Below are 16666 nucleotides of genomic sequence, written 5' to 3' on the forward strand. Positions count from 1 at the left end.
CGAATTTGCTAAGAGTTAATATACACACGTATTAATACATTATTGATAAAGATTTTTATTCTTAAGACTGCAAACCAATGATAGGATCTCAAAGTACGATTTAAGAATATATCGGTACGATTTAAGACGAATGTTCCTAAATCGTACTTTTTTAGTGTTTTTTTAAATTGTTTATTTCTCAGAAGTTTATAAGATTTATGCTAAATTTGATTATGGTAGTGATAAAATATTTCCCAAATAAAAGTTACTTAAAATAAAAAATAATTTGTGTTTATTAATTTCGATAATATGATGGTTTTTCCTTAAGTGGTACGAATTAGGCAAGTTTACCCTATTAGTTTCCGAATCGGGCCGCCATCTTTGAAGCGAAGTGAACGTGCGTTCGCCATGACATTTGAAGGCAGAAAGCTGCGCATCTGCAGGAAATACCTTGGAGTACGTTCATCTAATATAGATATGACTGTTCATCACAAATACATAATTTTCATGACTGTAGTTTGCAGATCTGATAAATAATAAATGAAATAGTCAAAGTTCTCTGAAAAATATTAAACTAATCTTTAATAGTAAATACGATTAAATTATTATTCATATCGGTAAATATTTCGCCAAATTAAGGAATACAAAATACAAGGAATACAAGGCGCTCCTCGACTTCGAACACTATTGCTTCCTGAAGTTTTGTTGTAAATCGACGAGTGCCTACACTGGATAATATATAACCGTTTATAGCAGCTGTCCATAAATGACGTCCACACTGAAAGGGAGAGAGGGATGTTAAGACAAATCGTACAAAAATCAGACAACGGATAGGAAGGGGGTTGGGTTTCATTGAACATCCGTATAGTTCATTAAAATTTATAGTTTATGCATTTTATTATATTTATTTCAAAATTTCTTCGCCCACCAGTGGCCAAGCGGTTCCATTACCTGAACACTATCAGCCGATTGCAGAGACAACGTTTAGAGACCGACGACGGTTTACAGATCGGGTAGACCGCTGTTCAGAAAAATTTCATTGCAGAGACGGCGTTTCTCGCCTGCCACAATGTAGGCAGCGATTAGAAACAAGTTATTTGACCTATTTTCTAGACTCACTCGAAGCAGGTTTAGAGGGCTTTTCAATTCGAGTGGTAGCTTTATTCGTGGAAAAGTTTAGATAAAAATAGATATCGTTCCTTTGGTAAATGATGCAAACGGTATGAATCGGCAAAATTATTTATTAATTAATTGCTTGGAGCAAACACAGGAAAATTAAATACTTTAAATTTGTTTTAAATGTTCCAATTTCAATATTCAAATGAGTGAAGACTTAAAACGTCAATTAATTTAATTCCTTAAAAATCTATTCCGAAGGCGAATTTCGAATTCGGTATAAATTTTCTAAATATGGATTTGTTCATATTTTAAACCGTATTGGCGACGAAATTAAATATCGAAATGGAAAAGGATTGTCATTAATTGCCGAACAATTGTTTTGACGGCCTTAAGATTTTATTTCTGGAAGCTTTCGGAACATAGTTGGCGACCATTTCTGACGTCACAAACAAATAACCCGATTGGCCGAACGACTCCTAAAACAGGGGAGTAATAGCGAAGTAAGTAAGAGCCAATGTTTTACCGTAGTTCGTTTAGAGAATGGTCAGAAATAGACGATCGTCGTCTTTGCAACGCATTTTAAGCCGCGGTTCAGCCAGCCAACGTCTATAGGCCGTTCCGTTGACAAACGTCGTTTAACGTAAACGCTGTCTCTGCAATCGGCCCTATCTTTTTATATGGATTAAAGATAGCGCTGATTGTCAATCAGCGCTATCTTTAATCCATATCTCGTTGGTCCGCAAGTGGTCCGATGCTCGGCGGCCAATCAGCTATCCTGCTTTCAAAACTAACGGTCGTTTCTCCATCCGAGTTTCTATGGCTACAACCGTTGCTCGTTTGAAAGAGAAAAAGCGCGGGAAACGTACTCTACGTCCAGACAATTCTATCCGGACACCACCTTTTACTAACAATAGATATTTAGAATTGGAAGGAATTATAATCATTATAAACTATTAAACTAAAGATATTAATTAATAACTGTACGTTATTTTTTCATATGAACATAATGATAAATTGATTTTTGGTGAATTTTTTAAATAATATCGCTTGACTGACCTATATTGCCGTTGGACAGTTTACAAAATAAACGTAAACAAGATGGCGGTGGTAAAGGGTTAATCGACCCCCTTTAGACCGTCGTGTATTAATCGACCCCTGGAGAACTCTTATCGACCCTTTTGGAGACACAGAATAAGCAATTCCGACGTTACGTAATGATTCCGAAGAAATCGTTCCGCACTCGGATCAGTTCCAACAGTTCCAGAAGAGGAACTGGATCTCCCATCTCTACTTCAGATGGTGGGCTAGTTTCTACGTTAACTTTTATCCGATTCGGGGTCCAGTACTTATATGTCGTTGGGAAGTTATAATTTTTTTTTAATAATCTTTCTGCCCTTTGGGCACTAAGAGGGCCTCTTATAGCAGGACCATTATGGGTTCGGCTAGGCCCACAATGGGGCGACCAGGTGGGAGGGACGGGCCCGACATATCCGAACGGACCACCCCCGAAGAATTCCTGGGGAATTTTTGACTCGTTCGGATTCGATCCCGGGTCCCCCAGAACGGTAGGCTGCCACCTTGACCGCTCGGCTGCCACCTTGACCGCTCGGCCATCCGGCCGTCTGTGAAGTTATAATTATAAACACATAACGTTAGATGGCGTTTGCGCATCCAAGCCCATTATGTTGTAAAAATATAGAGAACGCATGAACGTCACCTCACATGACCTCTATAATCTTTCCGTCTCCGCCTCCTGTGCTATATTTGTGCCGTGAGTGGAGGTATATATGGATTGGCTTGCGTCTGAACCTTTATCAAGTGTAGATGACAAAACATGCACGTTTACGAAGTTACCTAACAACTCTTATTGGTTAAGACACCGATTAGTGAAAAAGTAAAAATGTTGATGGAGTTATACGTACGAAGATGACTCGTATTCCTTCGTAAAGGATATTCATGAAGAAACTTATAAATAACTTATTGAAATGTAGTCTATTGTTAGGCTGCAATTTGAAAGAATTGTAGACCTATAAATTTCCAGTCCTTCCTTATTTTCGAGAACGGTGTTAAATAAATGAGCTACAAGACTAGATACAGAAAGCTTAGGGGCAGGATTAACTATATACGAACTTCCGATGAAATCCGAAAATCCCATTATTTCAATTCAAAAATTTTCCCCTGGAAAAAAGTCAGATAGATAACCGGCACGACTCCATTATCAACGGAAAAGTACGATGCACAGGGGCAAGACACTATAATAAATACTGTACAATGAAATAAATTAAAAACGAGCAATTATTGATTGTGACATCGTCACAATGCCGGGCTGCAATTTTTAATCATATTTTTTATTTATTTCATTTAAAATATATGCTCTCCACCTCAAATTGTACTTATTATAGTGTCTTGCCCCTGTGCATCGCACTTTTCCGTTGGCAATGGAGTCGTGCCAGTCATGTATTAACTACTTTCACGGCAAGTTTTGAATTGAAATACTGTAACTTGACATCAGAAGTTTATATATATAGTTAATCGGGACCTCCTGCACCTAAGATTTACATATCTGGTCTCGTCTGTCATCTACTTAACTCCATTCTCGAGATTAAGGGAAGACAAACGAACGGACGGACAGACAACAGTGGAAATTTGTCTAAAATTTTTTAAAATTTCAGCCTGGCATTGTGACGATGTCATAATAAGTAATTACTCGTTATCATTTGGTTATTTCCATTTTATTTTCTTAAATTAAGTTGTTTTATACTATTTGTAAAAAAATTCGTTCGTTGTTACAATGCTTCGTGATTATACATATTTTTAGAAAAGATTAAGCCCATAGGAAAGTTTATTTATTTACTTATAAATTGAGTTTACATTGTTTCAGCTTTTAAAAAACGAATTTAACGATTTTTACTTTCCCGGCTGTTATATCTTATATAACAGAGGAAAAGTATGTGATCAGTGAAAAAATTCTCCAAGATTTTTACATTTTTGGATTGAGGGAACCTCGAAACATCGAGAAATTCAAGAATTCGGGTTTTTTTCTGTATGGATGTTAGTGTGAGATAGTGGCACGATTTTTTCACCCTTTTTGAAGCTTAATAACTCTTATGCTTTTTTGTCGAAAATTTCTGAAATTTTACAAGGCCGTTTGTGTATTAGGGAGATTGATGCTATTAAATTTTGGTGGTTAAAAGGTACAGGGGATGGGGTCGTGTGTCATATCTCGAATGGGATTGGATGAATAAAGATTTTACTTGTTATTAACATTTACAATTTTTTTTTTATAAAACTCATCTCTACCCTCAAAATTAAGCCTTTTGCCATTTTATAATAATTATTAATATAAAAATTATTTAAATATAATATCATAACAGGTGGTGTCATACATAATTTTAAGTGATTGCAAGGAAAGTTACGCAACTTGTTACTGAATTTTTAAATTTTTATGTTACACTATATTTAATATTCAAAAATAGCATTCAGTTCTAGCTGAAGAATGAGGCAATGAAAATAGGCTTAACAAAAACTTTGATTAATTAGGAAAACGATATTCATCACTACACTTGTTTAAAAAATACTAAACCAGTATATTTCGGGCCCCATAATATTTAATGTCTTTTGTATCATTCATTATTTAAGTTCTTCGAAATTATCTTCAATAGTCCCGTGGAGAGACAGCACTGGCCTCTCCCCTAATCACATGTCCACACCTGACCTGTCCCCACTACCCAATCGGATCCGACCCAACAATATTTTTATTTGGGGGAGATTTTTCTATATTCCCTCCTCCGGTGATATGTTCTTGCAAGGAAACAAAGAAATTTACTTTAAAAAACAGGCTCTCGAGCCTGTATATCAGGGATGGCCAACACGTAGACTGCGGTCGACTGGTCGACCGCAAAGGTTTTGAAAGTAGCCCGCGAAGCTAAAGTTGAACAATTTGCTTTCACTTAAATTAATGTTTAAAAATCTTAATTCGATAATTTATTCTTACAATAATAGACTGTCTGTGCAACATACCCATACTGTTTGTATTTATCCCGATAAACAATGCAAATGAATGTTAACGCATGCGCATATAAAAATCCTAAAATTGTTTGCCCATATTCATAGTCGCCCACAGACTATATTTTACCAAAAAAGTAGTCCCTAAGGGATAAAAGTTTGGCCACACCTGCTGTATATGGTCCCGAAAGATTATAAACTCCCGAAAATCGTCGAAATTTTGCAACAAATGGAAGACAAAATTCAATCTCTGTCTACAGAAACATAAGGAACTTCGTTGATAACCCTTCACTAGAATTTATTTGCCAGGGATAACCGATTCTGACCGTAAACTAATGATATAAGTATAGGATATAACCACTTTAATATAGTATTTATAAAGGTGAAGGGTGGAACACTCTATCTTATCTGCCAAACAGCGGCGCCTGCAGACTAGTGTCATCTCTGTATATCAAGATTCGTAAGCAGAATAGCGACAGCCAGATGGCCAAAGTGATTTCTTTAAACTCTTTCGCGGTGTTGGCACTAAGAGAGCATTTTTAGCAAGCCTATTATGGGTTCGGCCAGGCCCACAAAGGGGCGACTGGGTGATGAGAGACGGGGCCAACATATCTGGACGGACCACCCCCAAAAATTTTGTCATTTGACCCGTCCAGATTCGATCTCAGATTCCCAGGCGTAACTACAGTTTGAGCCGCCCGGGGTAGTCTGTCAATTGCTGTCCTTCCTTTGGGAAATACATAACACAGATCAAACCTATTTTAAACACAATTTGAATATTAAGTTTAAGAAAAAATTATTTTATTTCTTTTATTTATAAATAATTTTACTCTTCTTATCATTAAAAGTGTTTTAAAAAAATTTTAATGCCAAAAATGCCGCCCAGGGCGACTCTGCCCTCCGTTCACCCCTCGTTACGCCACTGCCCAGAGCAGTAGGCTGCCATCTTAATCGTTCTTCGGGAATCGAATCTGGGCAGTCCAAACCCCAGGAGTATTTTATGGGCGCTATGTCTGGCCCATCCCCCCACCCGCTGAAACTCAAGATGAATATGGATAAAGGTCCTCTTAGTGCCAATAGAGCAGAGCAAAAAAATGAAAAAAGCGTCATCCTTATATTATCAAGAAGTAACTTTATAAATTTCACATTATATTCTTATTTTCAATAAATATAATTTCCCGAGCTTTTTCTTAACTTGATCTAATAACTAATAAGCTTGAGAAGCTAATCACAAAACAATTTTATAAACTATGTGTGTAAATGTTTTATCAATATATTTTAATAATGTAATTGTTCGAGAAAATTTATGTACACATAATGCACTGTATTAAATTCTTGGTGTACGAAACACACTGAACTTTGATCAGTAAACGATTAATTTGCGATTATGATTAACGCAGACTACTTATATATAGGCTATATATAAGTTGTATAACTAATTTGTATTATTTGTGTTATTTGTATTATTTGTATTTGTGTAACATAAACTAGACGCTTTATTTTGAATATTTCATATATTTACTAGTGATGTAACGAATATTCGGTTACTATTCGGTATTCGGCCTATTTTTCGCTATTCGGACGAATACCGAATACGTACTTAAAAACAGGAGTAAGAAATAAGAAAAACACAGTAAATTAATCATTTTGGTATTTAGATTTAATGTTATCGGGTTAGTGTTGTTTGTTTATATTTATTTATAACTTATAACATGCACAAAATAAAAAAGAAAATAATATTAGTCACACTTATTTACAATTTATAATTACAAATATCAGCACACGTTCACAACCTATTCGTTCGAGAATCGTCACACACATCTGAGGGTCTGACCCTGTCTGTCCTTTTTTAAGCGCTCGTCTTTGCTCTTCCCTTTCTCTTTCCTCTATCTCTCTAGTCCACGTATGCCTATGCCTACATCATAATACGCGCTCACGATACTTTTGATTTGTAGTTTTTTCATTTTATAATTACGTGACTCATAGCCTGGTGATAATGGAGAAAAGAGACACATAGGACATCGGTATATGTCATAGTTATGATTTCGCTGATTCGAGACAGCTTGATAGCCCGAACAGACTCAGGCTTTCGCCCATGCACGCTAAGTTACTTTCATTACAAGCATTTAGCTTTCCGAAGTCTATGACAACACTTGTTTGGCATTGACGGTCGCAAATTTAGCGCCAATAAGCTGCTTCGACTTGTTCGATTATGTTATCAACTCAAGTTCATATTTATTTTCACATTTTCACTTCGCAGTCTTTCTCTGTTCTTTCTCCGTTATTTACAGGTGTAGGTCATTTCATTGTTATTCACATTTGATATCATCATTTATCACATACTGCCATGACGCTCTTGTCTGTCTGCTACAACTGTCAAGAATTAACGCGATTGGCGAAGCGTAGTGACAGTGGGCCAATGGAGAGCACGTCCTTGCCATAATGCGGTTTGCGCGCCAATTTTCGTAGTGCGTTAATCAAGCTGAATAGTTTGGCCGAATAGCCGAATATTCGGCCAAACTATTCAGCTTGATAGTCGAATATACTATTCGTTGCAACACTAATATTTACTTTAAACACGCCAGTTAAAATCGGTAATTTTTAGCTTGATTGTTTTGTTTCCAGATCTAAACTAGAATTTTGAGCTAAAAATCTTGGGTTTGACTTATACATCGGAATTCATAAAGGGGGAACGCTTTAAGGATGCGTGAAAATACAACGATGTCAATATTGGAATTACATGCTTTGACAGAAAAAAGCAAAGTTCAGTATGAAAAACTTCTTAACCATTATAACGCTGTAATTCTGATTTTATTGTCGTCAAATAAATTTATTTTTATTGCTAAAACAATTTTAATGAATAAATTGGGAAAGAGTTTTAGTACTTCGTTTGATAACATTAAACTTTTTTTTTTTTTACTCTGCCCTGTAGCCACTAAGAGAGTATTTTTTAAAGCCTATTATGGGTTCGTTCAGGCACACAACGGGGCGGCTGAGTGGTGAGGTGTGGAGCCAGAGGTATCAGGACAGATTGTCAAAAAAATTTCTTGGGATTTTTTCAACCCGTCCAGTTTTGATCTCAGATTTCCCAGAGCGGCAGGCTGCCAACTTAACCACTCGGCCGTTCAGCCGTCAATTTAATTAAGTGACTATAAGGCAAGAAATTTTTAATAATGTATTGTTCATAATTTCGTAATTGTCTAATCTCAACACGATTTATTTCACTTCAGAACAATTGAAATTCCCTTTAGATATGATTTTCGTTTATAAACGATTATTATTAAATAATAAACAAAAAAATATTTGCTATTCCAAAATATTCAACGTAATCTAATTAGATGTTAACGTAAATATATGAAATATTTCTTTAAAAATTTATTGTTTTGGACAATAATACGACATTTTAAAGTTTCTTTTCATAAATTTGTAAACAAAAGGACGCAATAAATAAAAAAGACAATTTATTCTTTTAAAATTCTTGACTGAAAAATTATTTAACTTTTGTAAAAAGTCATGTAAAAAGTAAGGAATTAAATTTAAAAACTTTCAGTCATAAATAAAGTATTAAAATTTCAGTACTTTTATGACAATATTTGAATTCAAATGCTATAAATTTGAAATTTCAGATAAATATGACTATCTAAAATTTAATTTAGACTGTAAAAATTTACCTTAGAGCATATTTTTGTTTAATATAAAAGCATTATTTTTTTTTATGTAACAAATTTTTATTTGTTAGGATTATCTTAATTTTACTAAATAATTGCATTCATTTAACATTAACAAGTAAATTACTACTAGTATGTAATTTTGAAAATAACAATGTTCAGTTTACATAGAATTTTTCATTATCTACAAAAATAATGCTCTATGATAATGTTACATCTCATATATTATAAAAATGTTTTCATAAATTAATTGACTGTTTGTGTCATGTGATACTTATAAAATTTATGAAACATATCTACTTGTATTTTTTTTTTCTTTTTAACTGTAATCATCTATGAAATATACAATATTTAGCAATTCACATATTAGAAATTATGTAGCCTAGCATATTATTTGATCCAGTGTTTGACTTAAGTTATCATTCTCATTTAATGTAACTATGCATGCTTGCATATAGATCATTTCACACTATCACTTAATACCTGATTGTGTATTTATTTTTCTAACAATTTCACAGTTTCATATTCTACACAGAAGACATGGTGCTAGAATTGGCAGTTTATATTTAAAGATCTTAGCATAAAAGATACCTTGTCAATAATATATTTTTTCAAACAATTATCTGATTAAAAATATTTATATGCATACATTTTTTGAATTATATGAGACATCATTTAATTTCTCTATTATGATCACAAATTATTTTCAAATCTATAATTATAAATTTTAATATTTGGAAACATGGCACAGTAAATTCAGTGAAATATAGATAAATATAGATGATGATAATATAAATATAGCATCTTTTACAAATAAAAGATAATGATAAAAGTCAAACACTGTTCGGCCCTCCGTTCACCCCTCGTTACGCCACTGCCCAGAGCAGTAGGCTGCCATCTTAATCGTTCTTCGGGAATCGAATCTGGGCAGTCCAAACCCCAGGAGTATTTTATGGGCGCTATGTCTGGCCCATCCCCCCACCCGCTGAAACTCAAGATGAATATGGATAAAGGTCCTCTTAGTGCCAATAGAGCAGNATAATTCAATTTTGAATTGAAATTTTGTTTATTGAAGTAAATGCAAATGGAAATATATATATATATTATACATAACATGTATTTATGTTTTTTCTTTACGTATAACTAAGTTTATAGTTTTGGACTTTACTGTATTCCTCTTTTTTTTATTCGCATGAATACTTGGGCCAACAATTTATGGAATGTTTATTATCACTTGGGAAAGAAACATACAGATCCCTTCGGGTGCTCAGGTCACAGCCATTAATTTAAATGGCATTAAATTAAAATAATGAGACATTCTATCTGCATTAAAACTTGTCCAGTTATTCCAATAGCATTGCAATTTCACAATTGGAAATAATCCTTTAAGCATTTGCATTACCTGTACAAAGATTTTTCCCAATTTTTTTCCATAATAACAAGTAGCATGAGGGAAAATTAATCAATTCAGAATAACAACCTAAACTGGCCTTGTTACAGTAAATGTGATTTTATAACATTCAATGGGCATATTTTTAAATAATGTACATAAGGTATTTTTTCACAAAAAACACCCAACAAGACCGCTACATTCAGGAACTATAAAAACTAAGTACACAAATTACCAGCACTAATTTCCTTTACACCATTGCACACAAGAAAGAACAATCATTGCTTTCAGAAATACCACAGGTGCAATTTTTGCTGTGATTCTCTTACTAAAAATCAAATCTCGCCACGAGATGATATCACATGAATAAATTTCAAAAGGCAAAGAGAACTTCTAAGGACGGATAAATAACATGCAGTTGAAAGAATATGACTAGGTACATAATCATAAGGGAGAGAATACACACTATTTAAGACATCTATCAATCTTTGACAGTTTTCTTGTGTCAACATCAAATAATTGAAATCTAATTTTCTAATTTATTCCTAACCTATATTTGCTTTTGACATCACAATGTAATCCAAGATAAGATGGAGGGAAAAAGACAATTATTTTCAATTTAAATAAATTTTTGTGCACAATTTAATTTAAAATGATCATTTAATTAATAATGGTATTAAATGAGATATTGATTTTGAATAATTTACTTCCTGTCTTTTTCCCTCTCCTTGCTATCACCTATTTTTCTTCTATATGCAAAATTCAAACATTTCACTGTGATGCTATACACATTTCACACCAGCAAAAACACAGAATTATTACTATTTAAGAAATTTTACTACTGCTGTTTTGGGTATGACAATTATTTTTTCTTTTTTTTTTTCTTTTTTGTTTTTTTAATTCTAACAACCAGCACCAACAGATTCAAATATGGTCATTTTGGCAAGAACTGGAAGGCCTCAGGACTGCTTGGTTGGTCTTAAAAACATCACAATATGATAAAGCCCACTATTATTTGTATAGAATTGGGCTTGATCCTTGATTTGATGCACAAACATAAAAACAAATATACTAAACAAAGAACAACTACAACTTTATTCTAGGGCAAAAGGCATAAACAGAACACTCTGCTGCTGAGTACAACAGATGTACTACTATAATACTACTAAATTTAAAGGAAAAACTTATAAATATTAATAAGCATAATGTCTGAAAATAATAACTTTCAAGCATATTTAAAGAAATATAAATATTTGTTAAGTGTATTTATAAATAACAGATTATAATGCATAAGAGTATTAGCTGAATGCTGAAGACTTTTTCAACAAACAACATTTAAAAAATTAACATTTTATATTGATTTTAAATCTTGAAGGTAGACAATAACACGAACAGTGGTAAATATTCCTAATTTCGTGTATCATACTGTAAAAAAAAACTATATCATGGTTTAATAAAAATAGTAAGAACTAAATCCTGAACTGGTTGTATAAATTAATTAACTGTTTATCTAAAATTTTATACTATTCCTATGTAACTGTAAATCTAAATGTAATGTATTCTTTTATATTCACAGAAAATTTAAACTTTCAATTTATAAATTTCTTAATACAAAAAATGATTTAAAGTAACTTGAATTTTGACTGAAAAAAATGTGTGTATATATATATATATTTCAAATATTTAAAATTTTAAAGAATTTTGCATTTAAAGCACAAATTTAAATTATTTAAGAATTCAAAATTTTAGCATTAAACTCATTGTTTTGATATCTTATAACATTCATAAATGAAAAACTTTAAAAAAAATATAGCAAACATAAAACAAAAACAAATTAAATATACATAAAAGTACAAAACTATTTTACTTCCTATGAGTAAATAAATATATATCAGAACAACTTTATTTTGGCAGTTTAATATTGATTAATCTTGAAAATACTTTGTTTATATATATTATTTAACATATAATATATTCTCCAATTAGAGATGAGATTCTTTAAAACCGAATTTCAGTTAATAGATTTTTCTGTTCAGTCAGCAGCAGAGAATACATTAAGCAGTTTATTATGATAAATATAACCCTTAGACAAGATTTGCCTCATATATTATGCCCCCTTAAACTCTTGAAAGTTTATATTGTACAATATTAAAAAATAATTAACAATCATTGCTATCAAAATATTTCACACTAATCAAAAGACAATACTGTATAACTATCATAGCAAACAAAATCTTTGGTCATTTCCTCTCAATCTGCATGTTTTAATATTTCCTTAAAAGAAACTGTAACTATTTTCTGTTATATCTTGTGCTGCATCTATACTATTTTTCTATTAAAACAAACTTTAAAAAGATGTTTAAATGAATTCTACAGAATTAATAAAGTAACCTGTTCCCAGCACAGGTCAAAAAATTAAACTATATTGAGGGTACTTTATCAATATTTGTACTTCACTTTCAAGCTCCAATTTTAACACTAAGATTAGATATATCTGATACATATTCAGAGAGGCCTAGGAAAAATAAATTGTACATGCCTTATTTTTAATTTATGCCAAACACTGCTGAAATTAACATCAGCAAATATGCTGGGCATTTTGATTTTTAGCATACTTTTTATATTAGATTTGCACTTTTGTTTTTTTACATGTCTACAAAATGAAATTTACAATGGTATTTCCAAATAAATTGTTTACATACTAGACTGTTTCAATATTTTGACATTGACAAGAAAATACCAAAAAAAGGCAGTCCAGAAGGTATGTACCTAACTATCTACTGCATCACATCACAATTTGAAGTTCTCCTTCTCTGGCAATACACTATTAGAACAATATATCACAAAAGGTCCAATCACAAAGAGCTAAAATTTTCACTATAATCTGGAGTTTGACCAGATTGTTCTCAGTAACCAACAGATTAACTGTGGTATACATTTTGACATATCTGGCATCTCCACATCCATCACAGTCATCAATACTCAGCATTTAACCATATCTGCATTTCCAATTTTTACATATATAAATTTTATAATAAATTCTGCATCAATCATAGCATTGGTAAATTAGATTAATCATACACAATGCTTCACTGTGTGCTGGAAGTTGTTGCACTCAATATCCTAATCAAATCTGCCTGATTCTAAAACATTATTTTATATTCCTTTCTGAAATGTGAAAAATATTTGGCAACATTTATGAAAGTTGCATCTACTGCTAAAAACACTAGCAGTTGATTAGCATTTATGCAAAATACCACAGTTCATTCTTCATGTTCTTAAAATTTACTCTGTATTATTGTAATTAATACCATTTTTAATATCATGTATGTGAACACCATTCATTTTACGTTCTTTACACACCAAAAATCCATTAATATTGCTTTCCTAAAAATCACCTTAAAACTACATCCTTTCTAGGACAGCACCACAAAATCTAGCATTATCTGCTAGAAAAAGAACACTGGATGAAAGAGGCAATCAACCACTGTACAGAAAGCAGTTCATTGCATTTGACATCCAGTTATTCTAAAATATGATGATGATGAACTACCCAATGTGAAGTGATCACATATGAAGATTACATTAAGCTTTTGTTTACAATGCACATTCTGAACGTGCTGAACAAGCATGACTCTCTTAGAGTACTACAATCTTTGCATTACTGGCCACTGTGTAGTTGTAACAACCATCACAGTAAATCACAGCCGAAATGATGACAAATCACAGACAATTCCATTTCAATGCATTATGACTATGTTTCAAACACTTGGCAAGGCCAATTGGTGTGGTTTCACCACAAGTCTGAAGGAGCTGTACCAAACTCCATTATTGCACACTTACCACAATGCAATGAGTGTTGAGGGATTATGTTTGACATAATACCTCATGTGTATTTCACAAAAATTCAAAATAAGGACAGTTGTGATTCTGGAATAACCAATCTAGTTCAGCAATGTTTGGTTGCACATGCCAAGTGAAAATTGGCATAGGCACATGAAAATAGTCTGTACACATGTTAAATTTGTGGTCAAAAATGAGAACAGCTGACTATATGAGCAGTATTAAATATAACAGCACCACAGCACATTTTTATTCACAAGTCAATTGTTTGATAAATTTTTATCATTCCATTTTTCCAGTACTATTTGGAGAAGGTGGTTCCTGTTTTACACCTTTTTGTGAAAGAGCAAGCAATGCATTTAAACTGTTTTCTGGTGATTTCCCAATCTCCGAACTATCAGTTTTATCATTTGCATCATTGCTGTTATGAAGGCCACTGTTATTTAACATCATACCATTCGGGCGTGAGGCACTGTAATTATCTGAAGGACCATTCATGGTAATGAGACAATGGCCATTTTGAGCAGATGCCAATGGACTGGTACTAGATGTTAGACTAATAGCTGTTGATAGAGAAGTTATTGGTATTCCACCAGTTGCTCCTGCTGTAGAAACAAGATAATCCCGTTCTAATCTTGGTGGACGACCACGAGGGCGACCTTCTGGTTTAGATATGGGGATGGGTATTTCAGTATCTTCTCTAATCTGACTGGCCAGCTCTTTTACTACACGAAGGCCTTCATCCATTAAAGTTTCTTGTACTAACTGCTTTGTAATCTGTGAATTGGCTTTCTTACCTGACACCATTTTCATTGTATTGTACATATCAGAAGCCTGTGATGACTGATTAGAATCTCTAGAAGGAGAATCATGAGCATCATGACTTAAAGTAGGAGACGATGCATTACTATAGATTGAAAATTGTGAATCTGAAAATATATAAATAGCTTATTAAAACAAACCATAAGAGTCATATATAATATTTTTAAAATACTGTATTTAAGTGTGTCTATATTATATATATAATTATAAATACATATATAAATTATTATTTTTCTAACATTTAAATTTTTCAGTGCAATGCCTAAAGAAAAAAAATTCTCAATACAAATATTCTGAAACCAAAAACTGACAAGAGTATAATTATCAATTTTATTTAGATTTGAGTTCTTATTCTGTTAACTACAAAAATTACATGAATATATATTATGATAGACTTTTTATCAAACTGATTATATATCACATTGTATTATTATTTTATAAATAATTTGTCAGTTTTAGAAACAGTTTATTTATATATATAAAAATGAATGTATGTCTGCTGTCTATCCTTCATGCATTACTACACCATTTATCCAATTGCCATGAAACTTTGGGAAGTTGTTTAATACACTCTTGTGAAGGTTTCTGGCATAGTACATTTATCCTATGATAGGTGGCGCACGTGTATACAAGCATTTTATCATGAGCATTTCAGTGTGGTTAGGAGTTGAAACTTGAAATTTGGTACACAGTTATGGTATGTCACAAGAACGCACACTAAGAAGGGATTTTTCGAAATCCTCCCCCATGGGGAAAGGAACAGGATTAAGGCTTCAACAATGGAAGTGTTAAGAGAAAGCAACATGCAAGATTTACAGGCACAGATGTGGTTTTTTGCAGGAAATCAAACATAATTTTAGACCCATCTAAAAATTTTCTAATTAGTCTGGAAACAGGAAAACCTAATTCTTGCATTCTGTGAAAATGGGTAAGATTGGCTGTAATGTAATAATCTTAATCTTCGCTATCGTTACTTTTTGCCCAAGCAACGCCAGGCTTATCTGTTAGTAAACTATAAAAATGATCGTTACTTAAGAGACGATTAACTTGAATTGGCATGTAAAATATTGCCAATTCAACATTGCCTTGAGAATCAGTGGTTTTAGATTAGTTTGGAGTACATTGGTGTCATGTCTTGTTCTCTATATGAAAGATTAAAGGAATGTGACTTGACCATCAAAATGAGAATGTCCATTACTATGTTGAAAGCTTTTATTTCCACTCCTGACCTGCAAGTGGGTTGAAAGATAGCAGAATTGATATGTCTGATGCATAATCTGTTGACTTAAGGGATTCAAGCTTTTGGAAATTTATAAGTCTATTAGGAAAGATAAATGTGTTAATTAAAAGAATTCAAATTGTATTTCTAATGCTTGGAAATCACTCTTTGAGGTCCTCTGACCAAATTGTAAATGATATTTTGCATGACACTTTCTGGATCCTTATTCACTCATGCTGTTTTTTGTTATTTTATTTTATTTTCCTGGCTGTTATATGTTATATCATCACAAGGAAAAGTATTGTAATCATCACAAATTTTTACTTTTTTAATTAGGTTTCCGTTACTGGTTTTTTATAGATTTTAAAGAATTAAAAGCTAGTGGCTTTCTTTCTTCAGTAACACATCACACAAAGAACAGTTGATTTACGTATATTTTATTAAAGGAAATGCATTTCAGGTCTTAATGACACCTCTTCAGTCCTTAGACATTACAAAAAAAGAGATATAGGTTACATTATAGAGAATATTACATATAATATTTTAACAAATTTAAAAAAAAAATAACTTACATGGTTGATTGTTGGTTACAATTGACATTAAAGAGTATGTTGGGTAATT

The 16666-nt window shown here is 32.5% G+C and overlaps 1 protein-coding gene across 1 annotated transcript in view; it reads right to left on the reverse strand.

Moving 5' to 3' along the window:
* Nucleotides 1–10280: 10280 nt before the first annotated feature.
* The window catches only part of LOC111632039, a 100010-nt gene continuing 93624 nt past the window's right edge, over nt 10281–16666 (reverse strand). Inside the window, exon 13 of the mRNA XM_023376395.1 lies at nt 10281–14933. Coding sequence (XP_023232163.1) covers nt 14287–14933 — 647 coding nt within the window. The 3' untranslated portion in view covers nt 10281–14286. The remainder of the gene's footprint in view (nt 14934–16666) is intronic.

Source organism: Centruroides sculpturatus, unplaced genomic scaffold, assembly GCF_000671375.1.
Source record: "Centruroides sculpturatus isolate CEXI.00-Female unplaced genomic scaffold, Cexi_2.0 scaffold604, whole genome shotgun sequence".
NCBI lineage: Eukaryota > Metazoa > Arthropoda > Arachnida > Scorpiones > Buthidae > Centruroides > Centruroides sculpturatus.